The 18,639-nt window shown below is 38.2% G+C and overlaps 1 protein-coding gene across 1 annotated transcript in view; it reads left to right on the top strand.

Annotated features, from left to right (window-relative positions):
• Yes1 (YES proto-oncogene 1, Src family tyrosine kinase) overlaps positions 1–18,639 on the top strand; it is a 58,930-nt gene that overhangs the window by 19,947 nt on the left and 20,344 nt on the right. The window contains exons 2-3 of the mRNA XM_029540887.1: positions 9,405–9,677; positions 15,013–15,112. Of these exons, the coding sequence (XP_029396747.1) occupies positions 9,413–9,677; positions 15,013–15,112 (365 nt within the window). The 5' untranslated portion in view covers positions 9,405–9,412. The remainder of the gene's footprint in view (positions 1–9,404; positions 9,678–15,012; positions 15,113–18,639) is intronic.

Below are 18,639 nucleotides of genomic sequence, written 5' to 3'. Positions count from 1 at the left end.
TCTATAATTTTGTTGAAGTTATTTACTGGCCCTTTAAGTTGAAAATCTTCATTCTCATCTATACCTATTTTCCTTAGGTTGGTTTTCCCTTTGTGTCCTGGATTTCCTGGATGTTTTGGGTTAGGAGCTTTTTGCTTTTTGCGTTTTCTTTCACTGTTGTGTGTTAATGTTTTCTATGGTATCATCTGCACCTGAGATTCTCTCTTCCATCTCCTCTATTCTGTTGGTGATGCTTGCATGTATGGCTCCTGATTTCTTTCCTAGGTTTAATAACTCTAGGGTCGTCTCCCTTTGTGATTTCTTTATTGTTTCTAGTTCCATTTTTAGATCCTGGATGGTTTTGTTCCTTTCCTTCACCTGTTTGGTTGTGTTTTCCTGTAACTCTTTAAGGAATTTTTGTGTTTCCTCTTTAAGGGCTTCTAGCTGTTTATCTATTTTCTACTGTATTTCTTTAAGGGAGTTATTTATGTCCTTCTTAATGTCCTCTATCATCATCATGAGAAGTGATTTTCGATCTGAATCTTGCTTTTCCGGTGTGTTGAGGTATCCAGGACTTGCTATGGTGGGAGAACTGGGTTCTGATGATTCCAGGTAAACTTGGTTTCTGTTGTTTATGTTCTTATGCTTGCCTCCTGCCATCTGATTATCTCTAGTGCTACCTGCCCTGGCTATGTCTGACTGGAGCCTGTTCTTCCTGTGATCCTGGTTGTGTCAGAACTCCTCCAAGTCAAGCCGTCTCTGTGATTCTGGGATCCTGTGATCCTGAGATTCTGGGTGTGTCCAAGCTCCTGGGAATCAAGCTGCCTTTGGGACCTTGAGATCCTGATGTGACCAAGCTCCTGAGATCCTGGGATCCTCTGATCCAGGGCATGTTAGAGAGCCTGGGAGTGGAGCTGCCTCTGGGTGTTGTGGGGCTGGCTGTGGAGTTTGCGCCCAAGGCCCAGACAGACTGGAAGGACTCCCTGCCACTGGTCTGGCAGAGTTCCTGGTGCCTGGGTCCCATCGGTTCTAGTTACTCCCGCTGTTGGGGACAGATGTTGTGTCCTCCTCACCTCTGATCCTGGGTGTGCTGGAGTGCCTGGGAGTGGAGTTGCCTATGGGTGTTGTGGGGCTGGCTGTGGAGTTTGCTCCCAAGGTCTACTCTAGATATGCTGTCTTAGTAACTTTTTCTGTACATAAGATACCCTGACAAAACAAATTAAAGGAAATGGGGTTTATTTTGGCTCATAGTTGAAGAGATCAGTCTGTTATAACAGGGAAGTTCTTTGAAGTAGGAGTTTGAGGCAACTGGTCACATTGCATCTGCAGTCAGGAAGCAGAGAGTGAATGTTAGTGTTCAGCTTTATTTCTCCCTTTTATTGAGTCTAGACATGATACTGTCCACCATTAAGGTGGATCTTCTTACCTCAACTTAATCTAAATAATTTGCCATTTGACATGCCTGGAGACTTACCTAATCTAGATAATCATTTCACAAAAGGTTGGATACAGACACGTGTTTGCACATGCATTTAAGGTTGCTAATAAACTGAGATTTTGCTTAAAATTTGAAATAGTGCCTCCTGGAATATCTGGGTTGACCTAATATATTTTAAAAGATTTTTAGTTCTTTTTTTTCCCCCCTCTGTGTGTGTGTGTGTGTGTGTGTGTGTGTGTGTCCCTGTCCAAATCTAAGGTGGGACTTAAGTTTCTGGTTCAAGTTTTTCTTTTGACCTTGAATTAGATTTGATTTGGAGTCTTAATGAAAGCAAACACCTTCTTTTGTTAGGTTACATGGCAGAGATTTTGTTGTTGTTTGTTTTGTTTGAGGGATGTTTTGATTTTTTGCATATATTAATAGGACTTAGAACTTAAAGATAGGTACTATTCTTGCAGGTTTGGGCTCAGTCAAGGTTGGAAGTGGGGAAGAAGTTAGGTTTAGAAAAGATTAAATAAAGAGCATAATAAGTGGCCAAACTGGAACCGAACTGTAGATCCAAACCCAAAGTTAGTTATTATCCATATACTATGTACAAAGTACTCTGTGGAACAGATACTCTGTGGGACAGATACTCTGTAGCCAAGCCAAGAGCTCTTCTTCTTGGCCTCTTTGTTCCCAGAAAAACCACTCTGAAACTTAATTATTTATGAATAAATACCAGGTCATAAGCTTTGGCTCCTTCCCTGACTAGCTTGTAACTTATATGACCCATTTATTCTAGTCTGTATTACCTCTTCTCAGTTTCATTTGTTGGTCTCCTCCAAGTCCAGGGCAAAATCTCCTGCCTCTGACTATCTTCCCAGAGTTCCAGTCTTCCTACTAGAACTAACTGCCACCTTTTTTTTTTTTTTTTAGAAAAAGATTATTTATTATATGTAAGTACACTGTCACTGTCTTCAGACACATCAGAAGAGGGCATCGGATCCCATTACCATCCATGTAATGGCTGTGAGCCACCATGTAATTGCTGGGATTTGAACTCAGAACCTTCAGAAGAGCAGTCAGTGAGTGCTCTTAACCTCTGAACTATCTCTCCAGCCTCGAGCTGGCACCTTCTACTTCCTGCCTTTTACTAATTGGCAATGCTTTCACAAAGTATACAAGACATTATCCCTACCTATCCCCGCCCCCAAACATTTTCTAAAGTTTAGAATGTAAAGAGAATTTTTGTTTCTTTAAAAACCTAGTTATGTTATATGAACATGTTTTTGCTTTAATCTCATGTGTGAGATAAGAGGGTGCTTCACAGCAGGTGATTATTATTTGCCTTCTACTCTAGTAGGGGCATGTCTTTGCCAGCTGCAAAAATAGTTTCTGCAAGTGTGTGACATATGGCATTCTGAGAACTTTTGAGAGGGTATAAATGCCATCCCCCTGAGAAGAGCCAGAATATCCCAGGAGTGGGAACTCCTGCTGAACACAAAGCTAATCAGCAGGAAGTACTCTAAATAGATCTACGCCCCTTTCCCCTCTAACTTCCTTTTTCACCTACATAATATTGGGACATTGGAAGGGATTGGTGTGGAGAAGGGTAGTATATATAAGAACCCAATAAAGTAGCCCCAAAGTATGCCTACCTTAGAGTTCAGAGGAGGTTGGAGGCATAAACAGACAGTGATGTAAGTTCACAAAGTTAAATGCTTTGGGGGAAAGAATGAGCTGTGAGAACACAAGAGTATTTAGGGAAGATTTCATGACTACACAAGATAAAGAGTCATAAGCTAACTATAAAATAAAAGATTGTGCCAAACAGCTAAGAAAACAATGTGGTGCACTTGAGAATCTAAAAGATAACATCAGACAGATAAAATACAAGAATAGACATGAAAAAGCCAGGACGTAAAGTAAGTTGTGTATAGCATGTTAAGGAATAGACTTTACAGAAAGGTAAAGGGTCAAGCTATCCATGACTTGTAATCAAAAAGATTGGAGAACAAATTAACACTAGAGACACAAGGATTTTGGAATGAACTAGATAGTACATGATCAGTAGCCAAGGGAAGTAGTAATTAGTCGAGGGAAGAAGTTTGTTTTGTTTTGTTTTAACTAGATTATAGAGTTGTTTGGGCAGGACTTTGTGACTAAGTGACTGAAGAAGCATGGATGGATGAGACCAAAGTGCCTCTCAAGTTTCTAAGGTAGAGGGAGTGCTGTTCTCACTATTCATAGAGGATTTGTGACAAAAATAGAGTGGTCTGTTATGATAAAAAAAATGATAAGTCTTACTTTGGATGTGATAAATTTGAAAATATTGGAAAAGATTCCAATGGATGTCCTGTAGACAACTTTACCAGTTTCCAAAGAGCCTTTGGGTTTCTGGAAAAGAGTGTAGTCATCTGTTGTTAATTGGACTTGACTTTCATATGTCATAATACCTAAGAGAAATCAATTAAAGGAAGAAAGGTTCGTTTTGATTCACATTTTCAGAGGTTTTTCATGGTTAGCTGCTCTAGGGTCACGGTGAGGCATAACATTATGTCATGAATTATGTGGAAGAGCAGAGATGCTTACTTTATGGCATCCAGGAAGGAGAAAGAAAGAGGGGTGTGATTGGAGGGAAGGAGGAAAGAATGCAGATCCAGGAACAAGATAACTCCTTCCCTGACATTTTCCTAGTGATGCCCTTGAATTATGAATCCATCATTGAATTGATCCAAGATCTTCAAGAACCAGTCACACAGATTATTAAAACCAAAGGTAAAAATCTTAGAACTTTGCTGCCAAGTACTAGGAGGTGCTATTGATTCCTCAGACCTTTCATCTTTTCCCCACACCCTATGAAGCCTGTACCTGGGAAGTTTTCCAAATGTCAGAAGACTGACTGTCTAAGAATAGGGGTAAACAGGGGCTCCTAGCCTTAATGGGAGGAGATGAGGAAATAAGCTATCCAATATAGAGTGACCAGAGGATGACCTTCGGGTGTCTTGGTCTCAGCGCCTGCAGCAGTGTCCATAGTAGGTTTGGAAGTTAATTGGACCTGCAGGGCACTAAAAAAGACCCAGTAAAAGAAAGGGGTAGGGTAGATTAAAATAGCAATAAAAACATCCTAAAAAAATAAGTCCAGTTACTTCTGAAAACCCTGTCAATTAGTAAATGAGCCTTCTGAAACATTTCAGATTCAAACCTTGTGTTAGTTTTGTTTCCTATTGCAAGTGTAAAACACTCTGACAGAAACAACTTGGGGTGTGAAAGGGTTTATTTTAGCTTACAGTTCCAGGTTATAGTCCACCATAGAAATCTGGGTGACAAAACTTGAAGCAGCTGGTCACATCATGGTCAAGAGCAGAGAGTGGATATGTATGTACTAAAGCTCATTTTCCACTTTTGCCACTCTTTAATTCTCTCTACTCTTAACTGTTATGCTCTAGGTCCACGGGAAACCCATGGGAGCCCAAGAATTGTAAAGTCTGCTGCAACTTGCAAAAGAGTCTTTTATTTACAAGTTCAAACTCACTGTGTGAATGCTGGCAAGCGATCCTGAGTCCAGAAAACATTGGGTTTATATATGGTATAGGAATAGTGTGAATATTCACAGAAAAGGGGAGTAGAGGGTGGAACAGTACTGAAGTGGGAGGGGGTAGTGGGTGTCTGTTCAAGGACTAATTTTTATGGTCAGTCATGTCTGTGACCTGACCTCTGTTTACCTTTTATTTTTTCCAAACAGAAAATGGTGGTCTTGGGCTTGTTATTTCTCTAAGGTCTCAAGGACAGGCACCTGGAGTTCTTATCAGCAGGAGTGTTGGTTTTTGGAGATACAGAGTCTCCTCATTATGATTGATTCTAATGCTTGGGGAGGAGGAGGGAGCTCGGGCTGCTTGGAGGGGATTGGAGTGGGAGGGTCAGGAATGGTGGTGGAGGGGAGGATGGGAGCCTCTGGCAGGGGACACAGAGGCAAACTGTCTATATAACACTGAAATCTCTAGTATCAGTAATTCAGGGGTTACAATACAGATCAGAATTCCCTTCTGTACTGGATATTTTTATGTCAACTTGACACAAGCTAGAATCATCTGAGAGAAGGGAACCTTAATTAAGAAAATGCTTCCATAAGATTGGGCTGTACACAAATCTGTAGGGAATTTTCTTAATTAGTGATTCATGGGGTCTAGCCCACTGTGAGTAGTACCCCCTGGGCTGGTGGCCTTGGGTTCTATAAGAACTCTGGCCACTCAGAGTGAATAGGTCTTCCCACTTCTCTTAAGATATTCCTCTCACTTCTACCCCCATCCCCATTCCTAACTTGCTTTAAACATTCTTTTATTGAGACTCACTTCCCAGATGATTCTAGATGGGTCAAACTTACAACTAAAACTAACCTTCATAAACCATAACAACATCTAATATTTTAGATGATCTGGAGTTTTGCCTGTTAATTTAAAAAGTAAACTTATGTTTTTTCCAATAAATTATTGGAAAATCATTGCTTGCCTATGCAATTGTATTAACTTTTAGGAGTAAACAAACTTATTTAAAAAGCAAAATTAGAATTTGCTGTGTCTTTTTTTTTTTTTAAATTAATTAATTTATTTTCGAGTCATGGTTTCTCTGTGTAATAGCCCTGGCTGCAAAGAGGGGGTGGGTGATACAGATAACTCAATTTGAGATTAAACATTCCTTGGCCATTTATTTTCTGCACCTTGACTAATTGTGAGCCTCTATATTAACTGTTGTCTACTGCAGTAAGAAACCTTTTTAATGAGGCAGATTAGATACTGGTAAGGGTGTTGGGCAGCTGGCTACTTAGGTCATGACCACTATTTCTACCATTAAATTATAACTCAGTGGTTAACTTGTTAACCAATTAATTGTTAACTTGTTAGAATTTAATAGTTTTTTAGTAAATGTGTTTTAACATCTACTTGGACAAATGCATTTTGTGTTGTTGGTTTCCTCTTGATATCAAAAGCTTTCTAAGTTGAGTGAAATGGTATCTGTATTAATATTAGCTCTATCTAGATCCATGTATCTGTATCATGGCTTTTTGAGAAAGAAGTGGTAATGTTAAATATGTAAAACAACTGGGATTCACATGAATGTGAGGCTTACTGTAGAACAGATTAAAACAGATAAATAAACAGGTTCATAGAGCAAAAGGGTCTTTAACTTCATCTCATGACCAACCAGTTCCATTCCTAGCTGTTGCTTAGGGTGGAGAGACTAGTTAGTAACCAAAAGATTTGACAGAATGTTTATAGCTCAGAGCTGGACAGTGCCAATAAAATTTAATGAGCTAATTATATCTGTGGACCTATCTCATACACAGTATTTAATTTTTAAAAGACACAAAAGACTGCTTTTGTGATTCCCGCTATGTGAAACACTAGAAGAGATGAGTCTTTAATTAGAAGCAACGGTTAGTGGTTACCTGGGCTCTAGTTGGGAATTGTCTGAGGAAGGGATGATCAAAACATTATGTTGTGAATTACAGTGTTGGATGTTAAGTTGTGCACATTTAACAAAACACAATTGAACCTCTCTTGAAAACGGATTCATTTGAATGTATTTAAGTTATTCTTTGGTTAAATGGGGGGGGGGTATTTTATGTAAAAACTGTGATAGTATCTGAGAGAAAGGATTTCTATAATTTTCATTGTAAAGTATGTTCATATTCTATGAGAATCTTAAAATTGCAGTAACATCCACTTCCTTTGCAATGCTTCCTTTCGGGACCTCACTTAAACTGCTCTTCTATTCCTGATATTTTGTACTTCCCTCCCCTCTATTACTTTTCAGATTTCACAGTATTTTGTTTCTTATACTTTGGGATCTTTTTTAAAAAGAGGGACCAGCTTCTCTTGTGTTCTAATAATTTATGTTAACACATGCCTCTTAAGTCTGAGTTTGGAACTCAGAGCAATCCATTAAAAAAAAAAAAACCAAAAAACTGGTGTTTTGAAAATCTCCATTTATTGTGTGTGCACATGTGTACCATGGTATGCATGTAAAAATCAGAGGACAACTTTCAAGGGTGTTCTTAAAAAAAAAAAAAAGAAAGAAAGAAAAGGGTCAGTTATATCTGGCTGAAGAGATACTTCAGTGGTAAAGAGCACTCTTCCAAAAGACCTGGGTTTGATTCCCAACATGGCAGCTCACAATTCCTCTAACTTAAGTCCCAGGGCATCGTCTGGCTTCTGTTGGTACCAAGCACACACATGGTGCACAGGCATACATGCATACAAAATACCCTTATACATGAAATGAGTGATTTAAACCATTCTCTTTAATTGAAAAAAGGCAGTCCTTGCCCCTTTGCCTCTCTTGTTTTTCCTGTGTTAATTATGAATGCTCGCTGGCTCAGAAGGCTGCATCCTGCTGTCCTGTCTCTGCTTCCCATTTTACAGTACAGTCCTGAAGTGACAGACACATGCCATCACATCTGGCTTTCTATGTGAGTTCCTAGGGAGTACAAGTTCTTTGCTATTGTTTTTGTTTTTCAAGACAGGATTTCTCTGTGTAATAGCCCTGGCTGGCCTCCACTGCCTTTGCCTTCCTGAGTGCTGGGATTAAAGGTATGTGCTCCACACCCAGCTTGAGTGGCAAGACCTTTTACCCACTAAACCAGTGGTTCTTAACCTTCCTAATGCTGTGACTCTACATTTCCTCATGTTGTGGTGACCCCCCAGCCATAAAATCATTTTTGTTGTTACTGTAATTTTACTACTGTTATTAATCATAATTAAATATTTTGGAGATAGAGGTTTGCCAAGGAGGTCACAACTCATAGGTTGAGAACCATTGCACTAAACCATCTCACTCCCCCACACCACCACTACCACCACCAAATATCACTATAAACTCTTGTTTACACCTGGTGGTTACTTTAAAATAAACCACACCTTATATTTATAATGTGTGAAATGAGATGGACATCAGTAGTTGCTTCTATGTGTTAATGCAGGGGTACTGATGGAACCAGACTGACAATGGTGATATGTCCTGTGCTATCGAAAAGGATATGTGGGTAGGTGAAAAGAGGAGGAAAAAAAGAGGTATATAAAAATTAGAGTAATCCGGGTTTAGATGATTAATCAGACTAAGGAAAAGGGGGCATGAAGAAACCTATTTATATTCACTATATGGACCAAGAGTGTATTAAGAGGAAGGGGTTGGAGAATGGTCAGGAATGGTGATAGAAGACTTTGTAGTAATAGTACTAGTAAGAGTAGTAGGTGGGCAGATGAAGGTACGTGCGGCTCTAGAAGCTAGAAGGGAAAGGATGTGTAGTTAGTCAGAGGAGTGGTTTAGGAGGTGAAGCCATACTGCATGAAGAAAGTGGGAAAATGATTAAGGAAACTGCCAGAGGAAATGGGTGGTCAGTAATTACAGTATCCTTTTTTTGAATTGATAGGACATTTCACCATCATCCTGCTATCAGATTTAAAATAATTAGTGTTTTCTTTCAAATCTTTAACTCTTTGATATGACTTACTCTTTTACATTTGAATTTAGTTATTAATATTTCCTTAATACTTAGACTTTTTATTTAGATACTTTTGTAAATTTATTATACTAATATATTTTTGCAATTTAACATATTTTGTGAGTATTAATAATTTTGGATAAAATTCAGCCTTAAGTATTGAGGTAGAACTTTCCAAAGTGATAATCAAAAAGGTTAATTTAAAGTTTGTGTTGTCTGCGAGGTTGAACACATGTTTCTTTCTGTTATTTTGTGCTGTTTTCTTAAAACATCTTTTGCAGGGTAAAGGAAGTCATCCTTGTTCAAAGTCATCCTTCAGGTTGATCTGTAACTTGCTATGTAGACCAGGCTGACCTCAAACTCACAGAGATCGTCTCCTTCTGCCTTCTGATTGCTGGAATTAAAAGCATGTAGCATGTACCACCACATTGGACTCAATTGTATCTTTCTAAAGTTCCCTGTACATTAACTAATTCTCAAATTCTTACCTTATTGCCTCTGCAGATTTGATAATGGGCTGCATTAAAAGTAAAGAAAACAAAAGTCCAGTCATTAAATACACATCGGAAAATCTCACAGAGCCTGTAAGCACAAGTGCCAGTCATTATGGAGTGGAACATGCTACAGTTGCCCCGACCTCTTCCACAAAGGGAGCATCAGTTAATTTTAACACTCTTTCCATGACACCCTTTGGAGGGTCCTCAGGGGTGACTCCTTTTGGAGGAGCATCTTCCTCATTCTCTGTGGTGTCAAGTTCATATCCTACAGGTTTAACAGGTGAGATTTAAATGGATAGTTGCAGAAAATATAACCTTGGGCTTTACATGCTTCAGATCTGGCCATTGCTAGGGAAAAAACAATCTTGTTAGCAGACTTCCCAAAATGTTGTGTGAGCAAATAAACTCTCTAACAAAGGGCAGGCTTTAATTTTTGAGGTAGGATCCCACTGTGTACCCTTCTCATCCTCGAATTTTTAGTTTTTTCTTTTTTTTTGTAGAACTGGGAATCAAAAGCAAGGCCTCTACCATAATATGCTAGTTAAGTGTTTTGCCATGAAGCTTATTTCTAGCTCTGGAGTCTTAATGTATACATAGGATTCTGAGAAATTTGGTAATAATGACTATTTACTGAAATTCTACCATAAAGTGTTTCATTAATTCAATATCCAAATAATTATTGAGCAGCTACTATGTAGCGGATAATGGGGAAACAGAGATTTAAAAGAATCCTTTTTCTACCTCAGCAATTTACTCGTTTTTGGCAGCTGTAAAGTGCTATCAAGTGCTCTATTATTTAATAAGTGTTAATTATACATCAGTTTAGTAACAGTAGCACACTGTTTCTATCAGATAGTGGCTTTATTACATTTATTTATTTTGTGTGCTCTTACATGCCCCATAAGTCAGAGGACAGCTTGCAGGAGTCTATCATATTGGTTCTGAGGGTCAAACTTAGGTTATCAGTGTTGACAGCAAGCACCTTTATTAGTTGAGCCATTTCACTGGTCCAGGTATGGATTTTAAAAAGGAAAATCCTACAGTTCATAGTTAAGGTAGTTTTCCTTCAGAGTCACAGTTGATAAGCAACAGATTTGGTACCCTAATCCAGAACTCCATTTATAACATTGTCATTTTCTTTCAGAAGATGGCAAGAAGTGATAGTTGCTATGGAATCAAGAAGTCCTAAAAGTGTAGAGTTTAAAAAGAAAAAAAATAAGATCCTTTGCCCAGCATCTTATATAGTAGGACTCTTTTCTCTTGAAATAACAAAGCACAGCTGGCTTAGAAAAGAATGAGCTTTGGGATTCCCTGATGGGAGAGAGAGAGGTTCATGATGTCAGGAAGGCATGCAGTTACTTTCATCACTTCATTAATCTTGGGGTGCCCTTCTTAGCCTTGGGTGTAAACAGCTACCAAGGAATGGAATGGCTCATGTCTTTATTAATCAGTGGGGGCAAAAGAGACTTTTTTTTTATTGGATATTTTCTTTATTTACATTTCAAATGTTATCCTGTACCTAGTTTTCCTCTCCAAAAACTCCCTCCCCCTATATCCTCCCCCCTCACCAACTCACCCACTCCTGCTTCCTGGCCCTGGCAAGATATAGCTCTCTCTTGAGAGGCTCTGCCAATGCCTGGCAAATACAGAAGTCGATGCTCACAGCCATCCATTGAACTGAGGATAGGGTCCCCAATGAAGGAGCTAAAGAAAGTTTCCAAGGCAAATGGATGTATCTGGAGGATATCATCCTTAGTCAGGTAAGCCAATCACAAAAGAAGTCACTAGATATGCACTCACTGATGGGCGGATATTAGCCCAGAAACTTAGAATACCCAAGATACATTATGCAAAGCAGAAGAAAACCAAGAAGGATGACCACTGGGTGGATACTTCATTCCTCCTTAGAATAAGGAACAAGATACTCATGAAAGGATATAGGTACAGAGTCAAAATTTAGAGCTAGGATGAAAGGATGGACTATCCAGAGACTACCCCATTCGGGAGTCCATCCCATCATCAGCCACCAAACCTAGATACTAATGCTCATGCCAGCAAGATTATGCTGAAGGGACCCTGATATTGCGGCCTCTTGTGAGGCTATGCCAGTGCCTGGCAAACACAGAGGTGGATGCTCACAGCCAGCTGTTGGATGGAACACAGGGTCCCCAGTGGAGGAACTAGAGAAAGTACCCAAGGACCTGAAGGGGGCTGCAACCCTGTAGGTGGAACAACAATATGAACTAACCAGTACCCCCTGAGCTCGTGTCTCTAGCTGTATATGTAGCAGAAGATGGCCTAATCGGCCATCATTGGGAAGAGAGGCCCCTTGGTCTTGTAAACTTTATATAACCCAGCACAGGGCAAGGCCTGGGCCAAGTGGTGGGAGTGGGTGGGTAGGGGAGCAGAGATGGGGGGAAGGGTGTGGGAAACTTTTGGGATGGCATTTGGAATGTAAATAAAGAAAATAATAAAAAATTTAAAAAAAAAAAAAAAAAGAAAAAAGAAAGTTTCCAAGGAGCTGAAGGGGTTTACATCCCCAAAGGAGGAACATCATTTTTTCTACAAGCATGAACATGTATGAACATTTCTATATGAACATTTTTCTTTCACAGTCTGCACCTCAGGATCAGTAGCAGTAACCAGAGGACTGCCATACACTGAATCTACTTAGATAGCATTTGGAAAGTGGTAGACCTCATAATCAATCACAGTCCTAATTTCAGCCTCCCAGCTGTAAATACTAAAGTAATCAAAGACCGTGGTTCTAGTTCTGATAGTTACTAACACAAACCTTGAAATTACTTGGGAAAGGTAGTAATTCAAAATAGCTAGAGTAAATAAATGTTGATATAAAAAGACATTTTTTTTAGTTACTTAAAGCAATTTTAAAAAATACAGCATTTTTATTCATTGCAAATTTCATGCATGCGTACAATGTATTTTGATCATTTTCACCTCTCATAATCCACCCCAGAACTCTTCCCAGATTCACTCCCAATACTTAAAGCAATTTTCTTATGTGAAATACTTCATTCATAGATGTCTATTTAATAGCTGAAAAAAACCACCACCAACAGTGTCTTATACAAGGTCTAGAGAGATGAGTAACACAAACAAAGCTTCTGAACCTGGTAGAGCTTACATTATAATAGTTAAATAATAGTTAGTGAATAAACAGCTAAACAGTAATCAATACTGGTACTGAAGTATTGTGATGGCAAAAACAAGATGATTGGTGAAGGCCCTGTAGTTGGCACAGAAAGCCACCTTAGGAAGAAATCTCTTGATTGATAGATATAACCTATTTGTAGAGCTAAGGAAAGAACAAAATAACAAAAATAACGAAACGCCAAGTTCAAGAAGTAAATAGACTTGGAACTTTTGAACATCAATGTACACAGATGGGAGACTTGTATAAGACTAGATAGACAGGACACTGTAGTTAGTACTAAGGATCACAGACTGTAGGAATGAGTTAGAATGTTATTCAAAACTATAACGAAGCTTTTAGATTGAAAGGATTTTGCTCTCCAAAAGCAGTATAGGGGCTGTAAGGATGGGCTCAACTATTAAGAACACATGATGCTCTTCTAGAGGGCCCTAATGTGGTTCTTGGTATCTACGTCAGGCAGCTCAAAACTGCATGTAACTCCAGCTCAAAGGAGGATCCAGCACCCTCCTCTGGCCTCCTCAGTCACCTGCATACACATGGCTTATACTCATATACATAGATACTTAAATAAAAGTAAATCTTGAACAATATTTAAAACCCACTCTAGCAGCTGTGTGGAGAATGGATGTTAGTGAAGCAGAGTAGAAACAGTTAGAAGGTAGTTTCTGATGCCAGCATTCCTAGCGAGAGATGGCCACAGTAGAAGTGGGAGGTAAGTAAATCGTCCATTTTAGAGCTAGAACTAACAGTCTTCCCGTTGCTTAGAGGGAAATGAGTTGGGCAAATATAGATTATAGAAGAAAATCCAAGAGCTTCGTTTTTTTTTTTTTTTAAATAAATTTTAAATGTTCACTAGACAGTGAAGTAAAATAAGCAAGTTGATTGATGACTAAAACTGAGGGGAGAAGCTAGTCAAGTGAGCTGATGCTGTGTATGAATGTGTCCTTACACCTGTGCTTTTCTATCTACTACTTGATATTTAGAGGCAGCAAGTTTTATAATTCATTTTCCATGTCACAGTATTTGGACTTATCACTCATTTGTAATTTTACTACCTGCTTTTTCTCTCTCCTATTCTTTAGAAGTACTGATGTCTATAAACTAACAATGAATGCACCAAGTCAATATTGAATTGTACTAGATAGAATTTATACATAATTGAGTTAAGACTATGTTGTTAAAAATGGATGTGGTGGCAACACATTTTTTTTTTGTTTTTTTTAAGTTTGTTTTTTCGAGACAGGGTTTATTTGTGTAGCTCTGGCTGTCCTGTAACTCACTCTGTAGACCAGGCTGGCCTTGAACTCAGAAATCCACCTGCCTCTGCCTCCCGAGTGCTGGGATTAAAGGCGTGTGCCACCATGCCCGGCTGGCAACACATTTTAAATCCTAGTACTCAGGAGGCAGATGCAGGCAGATCTCCATGAGCTGGATTCAGGCCTAGTCCACGCTGTGAGGTTTTGTCTCATAAAGAATATAGTCATTGATGGCCAAGTCTAGAAGAATAGCTCAGCGATAGACTTAACTTTGCATGTAGGAGGCTAAGGATCTGAACCTTTCCTACCCTTCTCAGGAAAAAGTTGGTAAAAAGATATAAATTTTGAGAGGAAACAAGTTGAAGAATTCTATTGTACAACCTTGTGACTCTGCTTAGTAACAACAAATTGTATTGAAAGTTGGTAAAAGTAGATTTTAAGTTTCCTGCCCCCTCAAAAAAGATGAGTATTATGATGTAGGTTGATTTAACCATTCTGTAATTTATATGTTTCAAAACATTTTATTATAATTGAAAATCTCTATCTTTTAAAATTACCATAATGAATTTTTAAGACTGCTTTGAAGTATTTTAAACAGTGCAGTGTTATTTTTATTGTATATATCTGCTCTTTTATTCTAATTGCAAATAATATATTAGATGTTAAATATGTTCATCTTTAAAGTATATTCACACATTGCTAGATCTGACAACTATTTTTTTGAGTTTGCACCATGTAATTCATACTAGCCATACCTTTAACGTTTAAGACAAATATAAAATTTTCAAGTTATATTTGTGAACCTTAAGAAAACCTTAGTGATTGCTGTTAATGGTTATAGACAGAAATGTCCTCCTGTTGTGGATAAGGAATTGAAGACAAGTGCCAGTAGTCTGTGTGCTTTCCCTTCCAAAGAACTGATCTGCAGCGTGGCTGCCTTTTCAAGCCAGAAATGTGTCATAAGTGAAATTACATTTATTTCAGAGTTTATGGAATTTTAGAATTTATGCAGTACAATGGTTTCACTGGAAGCCTTAGGAAAACATCTACTCATAATCTAACTTCTAAAAGTGAATACTAGAGCAAGGAGGAAACTGAGCTTAAGCTTTTACTGGCAATAGTTGTTTATTTCTTTTATGAATTCAGGTATATCATTTACTTTGGTCTTTTTTTCCCCATGCCAGGTGGTGTCACTATATTTGTGGCCTTATATGATTATGAAGCTAGAACTACAGAAGACCTTTCCTTTAAGAAGGGTGAAAGATTTCAAATAATTAACAATACGTAAGTTTTGTGTGTATTTTCTAAGATAGAAACCTGGTCTCTACATTGGACCACTAATGGAGTTGATGATACAGAGATGCGAGTGGTGGGATATGAATCTTTGTCCCTGTGTTGGATGATGCATTTGCCTTGAGATACATTGCTATAGGCAGAAGTTACTATTTTGCAAGTCATACTCATAGAGTTAGTCTGTAAACAATTGAGATTTTAGAACAAAGAGTTGTGGGTGTGATGGTATATATCTATAACCCCATGACTGGAGAGGCCAAGACAATAAGATCTTCAGTTTGAGGTTAGTCTAGGTTGCATAGTGAATTCCAGTTCATCATGGGCTACATATATGCAAGTTCCTGTCTCCAAAATGATGTTCCTTGAAAAATGGAAGAGAAATCTGTAGTTATATAAATATCAGATGACTTTAAAATAACCTTATGAGGGGTGCTGGATATGGAACCTTTTTACTCTGAAACTTAACAAATTGTGCTTTTCCTATGTTACTCTTAGACTTTGTCATTTATTGGTCTGCCATAGAAAATTTGATGCTTGTTATGCAGCAGATTTTGTAATTTCATTAGCAAGCATAACAGCCACTCTATAACTTCTCAAAGCACATACTTATGGTCTCTCTGCTTCTAGTCATCTTTCCCTCCATTCTTGTTTTACCATCTGTTATCGCTTACTTACTGTTGTAGAATATAAACATGAACTGTGATTGTGTCTCTTTGCCTTAAGAGCCTTCAATAGCTAATGATGCTCATAAAGATTTAAAAAGAGCAACAACAACAACAATAATAATCATTGAGAATTTGCCCTGTGTTTCTATCCTTTCTCATTCTACCATCCAGCCATAATAAAGTATTTACAGTTTGTAGTATTTTCTACCTTCTTCATACCTTTACACATATTAATTCTTTATCTGGAATGACTTTTTTCTTTTTTTTTTTCTTTTTTGGTGGGGTGGAAGGGTTGCTTGTTTACCATGGGATAGAATCCAGAGCTAGCGTTCTGTCTTTATGCTATGTATGCCTGAGCCCTTGTTTTTTTTTCCCCCTTAAAGTTAGTCGTCCTCGATACAGAAAATGTGGTACATTTACACACACAATGGAGTACTACTCAGCTATTAAAAACAATGAATTTATGAAATTCTTGGGCAAATGGATGTATCTGGAGGATATCATCCTTAGTGAGGTAACCAAGTCACAAAAGAAGTCACTAGATATGCACTCACTGATAAACGGATATTAGCCCAGAAACTTAGTATATCCAAGATACATTTTGCAAAACACAAGAAAACCAAGAAGGATGACCATCGTGTGGATACTTCATTCCTCCTTAGAATAAGGAACAAAATACCCATGAAAGGATATAGGTACAGAGACAAAATTTAGAGCTAAGATGAAAGGATGGACTATCCAGAGATTACCCCATCCGGGGATCCATCCCATCATCAACCACCAAACCCAGATACTAATGCACATGCCAGCAAGATTCTGCTGAAGGGATCCTGCTTGCTTTTCCTCTCCTGCCTAGTGCAGTGTTTCTCTTAGGTGGTATACATGATATTCTACAAACCTCAGTTATGGCTGTCGTCACATTGTAAATTATAATTTTTAACCTACTTGTCATTCTTTTAGACCAGTGGTTCTCAACTTGAGGCAGAATGACATAGAAGGTATTTAGCAGTGTCTAGGTATATTTTTGGTTGTCACAGTCAGGGTAGAGTGTGGTTACTGTCACCAGGGTACATGCCAGAGATATTGGTTAAATCCTGCTTATGAACATAACAAAGATTCATCAACTCCAAAGTGTCATAGTGTTAATACCATCAAAATTGCCAACCATGTTCCAGAGTCAATTCTTGAGCTTAAGAACTGCTGTTTGGGGCTGAAGAGATGACTCAGCGGTTAAGAGCAGTGACTACTCTTCCAGAGGTCCTGAGTTCAATTCCCAGCAACCACATGGTGGCTTACTACCACCTGTAATGGGGATATGATACCCTCTTCTGGTGTGTCTGAGGACAGTGACAGTGTACCCACATACATAAAATAAATAAATACATCTTCAAGAAAAAAAAAAAAAGAACTGCTGTTTGCATTGCATTTAGTAACAGTGGGTGATTCAGAGAATGCTAACGGGGATCAAATACAAAATTCTAGTTTAAGACAGGATTGCCACAGGTTCTATAATCCAGCAAGGGCTACAGAGTAAGACTTTGTTATTTAGTTTTCTGCCTTTATATATGAAAGGAAAGGATTTAATATATTCTAGGATACTAGTAATCAAAGTATCTGTTCGCAATTAGTTTAATTACCAAAAGCTTTCTTAATTCACTTTTTAAAGAGAATAAATTCACTTAGAACATTTATAAAAGTTTTAGTTTGGACAATGCATGCAAATAGTAAACCACATATATATCATTAGAGAAACTTTTTTTTTTTGAAATTTTGGAAAAGCCAAGGTCAATATATTATAAACAATATATAGTTCTCATGTTTTGAATCATAATATTAAACTGATACCAGTTTTTGGATAACATTTTAGAAGCATACATGTTTGTTTTATTTGAATTTGGGTCTTGCTATATGGCCAAGTCTAACTTTAAACTCACTGTTGTCCTGCTTCCATCTCCTGGGTGCTGGATCGTAGGCTTATGTCACCACCACTAGAAACATCATCTTTTAAAAAGAAATAGTTGTTTTGCTTATTGTGAGAGAAAGAAGCAGACACATATTTTTACTTACTATAAGAGAAAACAAACATACGGATGCATGTACATGTACCATGGTACATATGTGGAGATCAGGGGACAATTTTTGGAAGTAGGTTTTCTGTTTACCCCATGTAGGCCTGGACCTTTACCCACTAAACCATTTCTCCAGCTCTCAAAATTCAACTTTGAGTTGTTATTATTCACTGTTAAGTTTTTTGCTTTAAGAATGCTAAGACCTTTGATTTTTGTTCCTAAAGTGACTTAAAATGTTCTACTTTAGCCGGGCATGGTGGTGCACGCCTTTAATCCCAGCACTTGGGAGACAGAGGCAGGTGGATTTCTGAGTTCGAGGCCAGCCTGGTCTACAGAGTGAGTTCCAGAACAGCCAGGGCTATACAGAGAAACCTTTTATAAGCATTTGGTAGCAACAACAACAAAAAAAACCATGATGTAGGCTAAACTATGGATGAACCTTAATAATATTCTAAGACGGCAGTCACAAAAATACTTCATAAATGACCCCATCTTCCTTGATAAGCATATTCATAAGGGCTACTTAAAGAGAATGTGGGGGTGAGGGTGGGGCTGTGAGTGACATGTTGGCATGGGCTGGCTTTTTTCAACTTTATTTTATTTCTTTATTAGTGTGTATATGGGCACATATGTGGAGGCCAGAGGACAACTTGGTGGAGTTGGTCTCACCCTTCTTCCTTTATACTGTCTCTGGGGATTAAATGGAGGGTTTCAGGTTACTTGGCAAGTGAATTTTCCTGCTGAGCTATCTTGCTAGCCCAGGGTTTTTTTTTTTTTTTTTTTT

Source organism: Mus pahari, chromosome 7, assembly GCF_900095145.1.
Source record: "Mus pahari chromosome 7, PAHARI_EIJ_v1.1, whole genome shotgun sequence".
Classification (NCBI taxonomy): domain Eukaryota; kingdom Metazoa; phylum Chordata; class Mammalia; order Rodentia; family Muridae; genus Mus; species Mus pahari.
Note: the sequence above shows the minus strand (reverse complement) of the source record. Positions and strands in the feature narration are given on the sequence as shown.